At 42.5% G+C, this 10,556-nt stretch overlaps 1 protein-coding gene across 2 annotated transcripts; it reads left to right on the plus strand.

Moving 5' to 3' along the window:
• The first annotated feature begins 5,905 nt into the window (after positions 1 to 5,905).
• Positions 5,906 to 10,550, plus strand: LOC101773891. 2 transcript variants are annotated; one of them, XM_012844972.2, is made up of 7 exons: positions 5,906 to 6,294; positions 6,373 to 6,450; positions 7,333 to 7,420; positions 7,524 to 8,736; positions 8,848 to 8,972; positions 9,306 to 9,495; positions 9,829 to 10,550. In XM_012844972.2, exons 3-7 carry the CDS (start codon positions 7,406 to 7,408, stop codon positions 10,431 to 10,433), a joined length of 2,148 nt encoding a protein of 715 aa, XP_012700426.1. In that variant the 5' UTR covers positions 5,906 to 6,294; positions 6,373 to 6,450; positions 7,333 to 7,405; the 3' UTR covers positions 10,434 to 10,550. The 2 variants fall into 2 exon arrangements, with proteins under 2 accessions (XP_012700426.1, XP_004962621.1); XM_004962564.3 differs by having other exon boundaries at positions 5,907 to 6,294; positions 7,524 to 8,972.
• The last annotated feature ends 6 nt before the right edge of the window (positions 10,551 to 10,556 follow it).

Raw genomic sequence — 10,556 nt, forward strand, 5'->3', positions numbered from 1 at the left:
TTTCTGCCTTCGTTGTTTTCATTATTTAGTGGCTTGTTTAGTTCTATGTGCACTGAGAGAATAACTACCTATGTTGTTAGTTGTTTTCAGTAATGAAGAGCTTGTTTGTCGCATTGTTTTTTGAACTTACGGCTAACCAGCAGCCGTCATGTTCAGCAGAGGCTCCACTTTGTAAGACAGCTGCTGTAGGTATCAGTGGCAACTGCTACAGGCGAAGAGATTTAGAGAAGCTTGCAAACTAATGCATTTTCAAAGTGAAGCAAAACTTATAAATGATCATAGCATTATTTTTAACAAGAAGATAATAAGGTTTTCGTAAAAATGTTTCAAATGGTGGAAGTGAAAAAGAAAACAAACTTTGGTGTTATATATCGAAACTACAATGGGAAGAGTTCCGAAACTTTAGGGGGTGTTTGGATAGCAGGTGCTAAACTAGTGTTACATCGGATGTTCGGATGCTAATTAGGAGGACTAAACATGAGCTAATTATAAAACTAATTGCACAGATGGAGTCTAATTCGCGAGACGAATCTATTAAGCCTAATTAATCCATCATTAGCACATGTTTACTGTAGCATCACATTGTCAAATCATGAACTAATTAGGCTTAATAGATTCGTCTCGCAAATTAGTCTCCATCTGTGCAATTAATTTTGTAATTAGTCTATATTTAATATTTCTAATTAGAATCTAAACATATCTAAATATTCGATGTGATAGAAATTTTAGGAGTGACTAAAGAAACAATCACCCTCTTATAAACTTCAAACAGCTACCCGTCTTCATGGCCAGAGCAGCAAATGCACCACAGATACTGTTCACCGAGGTCTGCAGGCCTCATAGTTTAGACTCTGCATAGTTGTTGGTCGTTTAGAGGTCATCTCCTATTGCTGCCAGTAGCCCATGCTGGCATTTAGTGGTGTTTGGGCCAAGTTTGCATTTGGGCCATGAACCAGTTGTATTCATTCTCGTAAGTAACCCAGTATACTAACGTGGGCTCATGTATCAGTGACGGGTCTAAACTATATTTTTCTGAATTTGCTTCGTGATTTCTCCTCGTCTTCTTCCTATGCTGCCTGACTGAGTGCCTGTCGCTTGAAAATAAGAGGATGAAATAGATGTTCCTACCAACTTGTAAGGCTGGCCTTATTGTGATGCAAGAACTACACCCGCTTCTCCCGGCGCGCTTTGTTGCAACCTTCACTACTTTTGCATCACTGTTTGTGTTTGGGGTTTAAGGGGTGTGACACTTAGTAATGCATAAGAAACGGTCACTCAATGCCCGACATGACAGAGAAGTTGGACGTGCTCTCGTGGGGATTCACGGCATGGGATCGGAGGGCCTGAGGGGGCGCACCAAGAGAGGTGGGCGTGAAGGATAGGCGGCGGTGGCGGCAGCAGATGGGTGTGGGGATGCGCACGGCCGAAAGGGGCGGCGGTGCTAGGGTTATCAGCAGGAGAAGTGTCGGATGCAATCTTAATCTCGTGATATCATCTAGAGATTTTTTTTAGATAAAGGATAAAAACATCCTGCCTCTATATCCACACTTGGATAGTTCTTAGACTCCAATTCTCAAAATTGAAAAAACACAACAAACTAGAGAAATAACAAACACTAAGAGGGTGTTTGGTTCCAAGGATTAAAGTTTAGTACTATCACGTCGAATGTTTAGATACTAATTAGAAGTATTAAATATAGGTTAATTACAAAACTAATTGCATAAATGAAGGCTGATTCGCGAGATGAATCTATTAAGCCTAATTAGTTCACGATTTGACCATGTTATGCTACAGTAAATATGTGCTAATCATGGATTAATTAGGCTTAATAGATTCGTCTCACAAATTATCCACGGCTTATACAATTAGTTTTATAATTAGTTCACGTTTAGTCCTTCTAATTGGTATCCAAACATTTGATGTGACCCGAACTAAAAAGTAGTCCATGGATCCAAACACCTTTAAGAAAGAAAGCTAGAAGGACTAAGTTTCAACCTTCTTCTACATCCTTACTTTAAAATCATGCAGCAACAAATCTTCACATCTCATTTACTTAGAAACTCTTGATGTCAGAAACGTCCTGCAGTAGAACTCTCGGCTAATGCTTATCGATCCATGTCATGTAGGAACCGAACTGAGTCGATCTCGATCATGGCCTCGAGAATCCTCACTTCACACCTGCTAAGAAGACACGCAACGGGCTAAATGCATCAACGGCAGCAGGCAGCAATCTGGCCTAAGCTTCCAAGATGATGCCTCCAACTAGGGAACGATACAGAAGGTGCCGACGTCGCCTGAATCAGGATTTTCACCTAGGAAGCTCGCTCGGCGAAGAGGAAGAGGGGACACAAGATTGATGCATCCAAGGAGTTAATACGGCGCCCGAAGGCGGCGCCATCATCGACTTGCAAGTAGGCAGAGGCTTTCGCCTTAGTCTCGTTCCCCTGAGCACGGCTCAGAACGACCCGCCGCTGAAACCCGTTGCGGCCGCGATGACATGCCTCCCAAGCACACGAAGGTGGAGAAGCAACTAGAAAAACACCACATGCTTTAGAATGAAAGATTACTAATTTTCATGGTGGTTGCAGTTCTTACGTGGGCTATTTGGTATACGTGTAATGATTTGGTTTATGAGAAAAATAGTTTACCTCTGTTTAAGGTTATTTTTAAGGGAGCATATTAGTTATGATTCTGCTCTCTATTGCAGTGCAAGGAAAAAAATCCATTCAGCAAGCAAACAAGAATGGATAGAGAAATAATAATAAATTTTATATGTATATATATATATATATATATTCTAATAGATATTAATGTGGCTGTACATATTCTAATAGATATCCATCCTATTCCAACCACCGGTCTCTCCCAGCTGTGGTCACAACCAAGTGCCATTTGTGCCAAAACTGATCCTCTTGTCTCTTCAATCCACGGCGCCTATTTCAGCTACAGTCACTTTTCACTGCCCTCCGAGATAAATTCATCACCCTGTAAAAATTTCGAACGACGACGATTTCAAAATCCGCGATTGGGACAACTCAAAATTTGGGCGCGCACACAGGGACACAAAACTGTCAAACTCGAGGAGGCATGCAGCCTTTTGCGTTTGTTTTATTTGCCAGCCGTGATATGTGCCCTGCATATATACTGCCATGCACATGCACTGTGCTTATTTTGTTCCGATCACCTTTCTGCACTGAGAGACATCCTGTTCCCAGTCAGGCTGCTCTGTTGCTCAGTCAGTCGCGCTCAGTGAAAGATGCTACATTGCTAGTAACATGTTTCATGTTTCGAAAGAAAGACTTAGCGTGCGCAGAAGAGAACAAAACAGACTGCAGAAAATGTAAGGGCAAGAGACAATGCTATTTTGCACGGGAGTCAATTAATAAGCCTGGAATTAGTGCTTAAACATGCCCGGTTGACTGATGGTGCTATGATTGTCTTATTGTCGTAGTTGCCTATATGTTGTGGCCCTTGGAGGGCCCTTGCTCTGTGCAGTTGTAGTTTTTTTTTACGTCATCTATTTCAGTTGTAGACCACTCCTTATTCAATTTTGTCACTAGTTTTCTGAGGAGGAGAAAAAAGTTACAAAGTGTGCCCTTTACACCCATCCATTCTCACAAAAGGTGGGTCGGGCCCCCATATTTTCAGTCAGATGATTAGTGACTTTGCAAAACTGCAGTAGCAAGCAGGGTAAATACATGTCAACCGATGACTTTTCGGAGCTGCCTAGTGTAATACTCCCTCCGTTCCAAATTGTAGATCGTTTTAGCTTTTTTAGGTTTATAGATATTATTATGCATCTAGATATACACTATATCTAGATGCATAATAATATCTATGAACTTAAAAAGCTAAAACGATCTATATCTAGATGCATAATAATATATATGAATCTAAAAAGCTAAAACGATCTACAATTTGGAACGGAGGGAGTAACAAGGATAGAGATAACACAAGAAACGACCATTCATCTTGTAAAAAATGTAGCAATGCTGTGAAATTTTTTGAGTTTTCACTTAGGTTCCTTTTTTTTTTCTTAACGCAACTAGCTCACCAAAACTAGACAAATATCGATCAAAACTTTTGTAGTGCAGCCCTCAATGAAAAGCTAATGACCAGATGGAAAATTGTGACATGTAGGGTGGTGTGAGATCTTGACTAATAAGAAATCATTCTATACATTACTTTCTTCATCCCAAATTATAGATCGTTGTGGCTTTTCTATATTCATAAAATTTGCTACGCATTTAGATATATAGCAAAAACTATGAATCTAGAAAAAAACAAAACGACTTATAATTTGGGATAAAGGGAGTACCTCCGAATATGCTTGCCTATATTTTTTATTGACATAATCTAAATTAAGATATACCATGCTAGTAATAAAGACATGTGGCATATGCCAGCTGAGCTGGTGTCCATAAGTTTCCTCCTTGGCCAGGCTTCCCTCTTCTAGCAATAAAATAAAATGTAACTCCTGTTCTTTCAACACTTCTGAAGAAGTAGTAGGATATAGGAGCAGTTTTGAAGTCAACGGTTGACAGCTCACGTGAAGAAAAGAATTTATAGTTGACGATGAAATTAAGGAAAGGTGAGACTAAAGTTACCTGAAAAATATAGGCGATTGACACATATTGTGAGATAGCATAAGAACCTAAAATGACACGTCTTTGGAAAGTGATTCGAAAAAGAGAGAGAACAAAGTGGTCTTGTACTCCCTTCATTTCAAAATATAGGTAGTTTTAGCTTTTCTAGATATATAGATTTTGCTACGCACCTAAACATAACCCTATATTTAGGTGCATAGTAAAATTTATGTATCTATAAAAGCTAAAATAACCTACATTTTGAAACGAAAAGAAACGATATTAACCCTACAGACCTACACTAACTGTTTGTGGATCTATCTGTTAGCCACAATGGTCTTAGTGTGCACAACGCATCCCCTCCCAACCAAACGAAATCCTGAAGCTACCACTATTAGCAGCGGTAGCACCACATCGTGCTAGCTACTCCCTCCGTTCCAAATTGTAGGTCGTTTTGACTTTTTTACATTTATAGATATTATTATGTATATAGATATAACTTTTCTAGATTCATAGATATTATTATATCTAAATATATAATAATATTTATGAATTTAGAAAAGTTAGAGGAAACAGCTCGGACAAGCCTCTCACTCTCCCAGCGCCATGTGCCACCCCGATCCACTTGCGGTGGGTCCACCTGGACGATGACGGGGTGCCATTAAGATAATCAGACAAGCAAAACTGAGCTGGTCCGGGACCAAACCAAACACACACACGCTGACACTATCTCACTCCCACTGACTCGCTCAGCTCGTCCTCGTCACCTAGCTAGCCCAACCATAGCAAGTGTGTTTGTTTCTGTGACCTCCAAAAAGAAAAAAAAAGTCCGTTTTTTCACTACACTCCAACCCCAAGACGGGGGAGGTGGAGTGGCCCACCGCGGCTCGAATAGAGAAATCCGTGCCCGCAGAGCACGGAAGCAGCCGCAGCGCTCCAAGAAAAATGCTACGCGCACGCGAGCCATCCCGCGTGAGAACACGTGGCGTATTTTCAGTGACCGTGACGTCCGGGACCGCGTTGCCAGCAAGGATATGCAAGCGATCTGTGTACGCGGCAAGGGTGGGTGTAGCGGAAACCGGAAACGCCCCCAGCATTTAATCAGTTCATCTAACGCCGCCGATTAACTCCGCCAACGTGCAACGGGCGGGGGGGTCCCCTCCCGCACCGTCCCGTGTTCCGGCTCGTCTCACTGGTCAGTGGGTCCACCCGTGTCGGGCCCAGAGTGCAGTGACGGCGCGCGGTTTGCCTGCGAGGTGGGCCCTGCGATTTGGCCCTGAGCCGGTGAGCCCTGAGGTCCCTGGGCCGTTGCTGTGTGCTCTGCGCTCGTCTTGTTCCTCTTCCTCCCTCCCCACCCCCTTCACTTCCCTCCCGAATCCATCCACCAGATACTCTCCATCCAATAATAAAGGGTGGGAGATTTAGGGAGAGGTGGGAAGGACAGCCGCCGACCGCGAGGTCGCTCTCCCGCGCCGCCGCCGGGATCCCGGCCGCATTGCGCGTCTCGTCGTCGCTGTTCTTCTAGGAGCGGGGGCGGGGCCGGCGACTTGCTGATTCGTCGGCGGTTTCGCTTCGCCGGTTTGCTCCTCCTCTAGCGTGGGAGAGAGGTTGGCCGGAGCTCGGAGGCGGGTTCCTCGGCGTTGGGCCGGTTTTCTGCTGCCTGCTGTTGGCTCCGGAGTGGTTCAGATCAGGGAGGGCGGGTCGTGAGGTGAGAGCTCCTCTCGTCTTCGGTCGTTTTGATTGATGCGTGCTTAGGGACTGTGGCTCAAGCTTAATCTTCATCCAGGTGGTTGCACTCTCCGGGCACGGTGTACATCGAGAACGGATTTGGTGAAAAGGGCATCGGAATCCTGCGCCCAAAAAGGTACAATCACCACTTTATGTATTACGCAGGGCTCATGCCTTTTTTCTCCACTTTTTCATGCCCCTTTCTGAGAATGTGGCATTAAAAACTCTGAAATCTATAGTGCCCCGCGGAGTTAATGTTGTTGCTGCCATCAGTTTAATTTCTTCCCGTGCGAGTATTAGTTTGGTTAAATTGTCCTGCACCAGAAACCGCGTACCATCTCAAGATCTACCAACCTCTATTTCTCAGAATGCTTGGTTTCCTTGCTCACCATACTGTTCAGTAAAGCGTCATGCTGGGATCATTCACCCAGCAACACTGGATGTGAGGGAGGAGGTGTTGGGTTGATGTTCTTGAGCATGAACAGATGGCCTCACCATCATGCTCACCTCATCAACCTAGATATGGAGTCAAATGGTTAAGGAGGACGAAGAGGATTTGTTCATCTGTTTTGGTTTATATTTTCATGGTGAGTGGGGGTGGGATACTTGGTTTACAGTGAAGCACTTGGGGGATAAAGACTTTTTCTCTCTGTGAAAATGTCGAAAAGCCTGTCAAGCAAGTTTGAATTAGGTGGCACCAGATTTTCTGGTGCTGCTTACCTTGAATGCCAGGATTGTGCTGCTTGTGAGTTGTGACTGCTGTGTTCTTCTTTTTAGGGTCTGACCACCGTAACAAGCTATGAGATTGCTCAATGGAACTTTTCTAAACCAAGAACCAAATAACAGCAGCAGGACTAGTGTCTGACTTTTTATGGAAGTTTAATAACGAACTTGGATATAGATTTATGTTGGGTCCTATGTGTTAAGTCTTCCTCTCCATCTTGTGCGGTGTTCTTTATATCATTTCATCAGCATATAATTTTCAAGACATCACAGATTTGTTTCATTTTATATGCAGGCGCCAAGTTCTTCCTCCTGCTGATGTAGCAACCTTTACTCACAGTTGATCCTTGGTATTTTGATACTTCAAGATGGAACAAGTTTCAGTGAGTTGCTTGCTGCTGTTAATTACAATCGCATTGGTTTCAAAATCAGTATTTTGTCAAAACTGAAGCACTGACATGTTAATTTTTTGATCAAATTGTGTAGCTTGGCAACAGATACAAGGAGTGCAGGCCACGAAGAACTAGCAGCTGTCAAACAAAAATACTTGTTGGAAAGGATGTATTAAATGAACTAGAGCAAAGGCGTTCATCACCCAGTGTGATTGCAAAACTGATGGGAATTGAGGTGCTGCCACCTTCTAGTGTAGTCCATAGTCGGCCTCAAGAATTCAAGGATGTGTTTGAAGTGTCAGAGGAGCCACCAGAGGCTGTCGCAAAGGAGAGGTCCCACCATTTCCCGAAAGGCTTGCCAAGCTTGAAACAAAGAGCGTTAAGATTAAAAAGGCTTATGCCATCAAAAACTGTCTATAGAGATGATAAACATGATTGTCGTGTGGAGTGCACAGAGGGCTTGGCTTGCTTGAACTCAGTGGAAATAAATAACCCTTTATTTGAGAAGTGCCCTCATGACATGAACTATTCTGCAAATTATCAGCATGAGAACAATACATCAAGTGTTTGCACGACGTACCCTGTGGGTTTAGCCAATTCTTCACTCAGCAATTTCAGACTTTTGTCAAGAGCAAAAATTGAAGATTTCAACAGCATTGTAGTTTTGGAGCCATGCTTGGAAAAAGGCCATGATCCAGAAAACGTTTTTTCCATTCCATACCTTTCTCCTGTTAATAAGAACAGCAGGAGAGCCATGAAACACAAGCAATCTGAGTTTGCTGTGATGGAGAATGGAAGAGTTCGGCAACATTTGATAGGTACCGAAGATATTAATGTGCCTAGAATTAGGAAAGAAAGATTCTTGACTAGTGACTCCATTGATCCACAGCAAATTGAACAAGAAGCATCATTTCATCAGCTTGGCAATATTGATGCGAGCTGTTCTGGATCATCTCAGAGGTATTCTTGTGGTAATGATAACTTTAGGCAAACTAACAGGTCATCATCAAACAGTGCATTGTCGAAAATACGCCGTCATGCAGAATCAGCTGTTGGTTCGAAAACTCTTGCAGAAATGTTCGCTTTATCTGATTCTGAAAGATTGAAGCTAAATTCGGACTTGCATTCTCCTATTCAACGCAATAAGACTAACCATGGTGATGGTCATAGCAAGGATGGATGCTTTATAGTTCTACCAAAGCATGCACCTCTGCTGTCTATTCGACACTCAATGGACAGGAATTCTTGCTTGGAAGGTTCCTCTCAGGGTAAAAATAATCCAATTGCATCAAATAGTCATAACAATGGTAAGTGTCAGTTTGATTCTTTCGGGGATAAAGCAAGACTGCTGAAGCAAATTGGCAATGGCAGTGAAGCTAACTTGAGGAATTCTTCCTGTTCCCAAAATCTTACGGCAGACAACTTTTCAACTCCTGATTGCTCAAATGAAAAAGTATTGTTCACAACAGATGAAGATTTAGTGCAACAACCTGCTGAATCTGAAGCTTCAGGGTTGAACTTGCAGTTTTCTAGGAAAAAACGGGTATGTGTCCTTGCGTCCATGAATTTAAAGAACCAAAAGTAAAGGGAGTCTACCTGAGGATAGTTTTTACTCGTATGCTCACTGAATTATGGTTACCATTAGAAATCATCTACTGTAAACTCACTTCCAAATCTTATACTTTTCAGTTAGAGATATGTTTCATGTTCTGATAGTTTTTTAATGGTAGTAAGTTTTAGCGCTTTTTGCTCTTTTATTAGTTCTGGAGCCGATTTTTTTAATGGTTCTTTCATGTTCTGGAGCTGTTTGTTGTACTCATGTTAAATTTGAAGTACCTGCTGTATACTCATCCAATTGTTTCCTGGTGTGTTTTAGGTGAAAAGATTGCCTTTCCATTGTCACGAGTATGAATCAATATCTGTTTCGGATGATACTGATGGTACAAAGTCTTGTAAAGGCTTAAAAGAGGTTGAACAGCCAAGCCCAGTGTCCATCCTTGAGCCTCCAACTGATGAAGATAGTTGTTTTTCAGGATGTTTCAAGTATGACTTGCAAGAGATGACTAGTAAGTGAGACAAACTTAACCTTTCCCCAGTAAAACAAAGGAAAAGGCTGCACTGCAGTCATGTTTACTTTTAAGGTTAAATAATTTCTGAATCAAAGGTTATGATCGTTGGCACCTTAGCCAATCATTTTAGGTAACTAGAATATTTAGATAGTTCTTGTTTAGATCCTAATCTGTGGCACTAAAATGAAACATTCTTAAAACGAATTTAAAATCTGCCAAAACAGGAGAGTACATAGTGCATGACAAAGAGTCCTCAAACCAATCTTTCTTCAGAAATTTTCAGCTTCTTGGTTTTCTTAACACAAGCTTCTCTCTTTTCCTTTGGTGTAGAGAAACAAAGTGATGGTCACCAAAATCATTATGAACCTGAAGTTTCCATGTGTAGTGATGATGAAGACCATTCTTCTTACCAATCTTTGGAAGCATTTCAGGTCGAGGAAGACAGGGACTTCTCATATCTCCTTGACATACTTATATGCTCTGGTATCATAGTTGCTGACTGGCAGCTCATTTGCAAATCATGGTACTTGCCTGGTTACCCTGTTGGCCCTCATGTCTTTGATAGGCTTGAAAGGAATTACAACAAAATCGTCACATGGGCAAAGCCTGAGAGGAGGCTTCTGTTTGACCTCGTGAATTCGATCCTTTCCAAGGTACTCGCACCATGTATTGATGTGCACCCATGGGTGCAGTCTAGCAGACACTGTGTGCCTCTTTGGGGCCCTGAAGGGCCTGTTGAGAAGGTCTGGCAGACGGTTGTTAGGCAGCGGGAAGATTGTGTTACAGGGCATCCTGATGAGATGGTTCTTGATACAAACTGGCTTGAATTAGGCAACGACATCAATATGCTGGGGAAGCAGATAGCCAGGATGTTACTCGCCGACCTCTTGGAAGAAGACATAGTGGACTTCCTAGGAGAGTTGGTAGTTTCATGAGGACCCAACTAAGAGCTTCACCAATGGTAGCAGAGTGCTGTGGCAACATGGGGTTTGCCCGAACTTCAAGCAGATATGCTGAAGTCTGTAACGGCTTTTCAAGTGCACAGATGCTGCATTTTT

The sequence above is a fragment of the Setaria italica genome, chromosome III, assembly GCF_000263155.2.
Source record: "Setaria italica strain Yugu1 chromosome III, Setaria_italica_v2.0, whole genome shotgun sequence".
In the NCBI taxonomy this organism is placed as follows: Eukaryota; Viridiplantae; Streptophyta; class Magnoliopsida; order Poales; family Poaceae; genus Setaria; species Setaria italica.

What these genes read in the sequence shown, in the direction of transcription:
- LOC101773891 (XM_004962564.3), top strand. An exon ending in AGTTTTCTAGGAAAAAACGG is followed by an intron (nt 8,973 to 9,305) that starts GTATGTGTCCTT and finishes GGTGTGTTTTAG; the next exon opens with GTGAAAAGATTGCCTTTCCA. An exon ending in TGACTTGCAAGAGATGACTA is followed by an intron (nt 9,496 to 9,828) that starts GTAAGTGAGACA and finishes CCTTTGGTGTAG; the next exon opens with AGAAACAAAGTGATGGTCAC.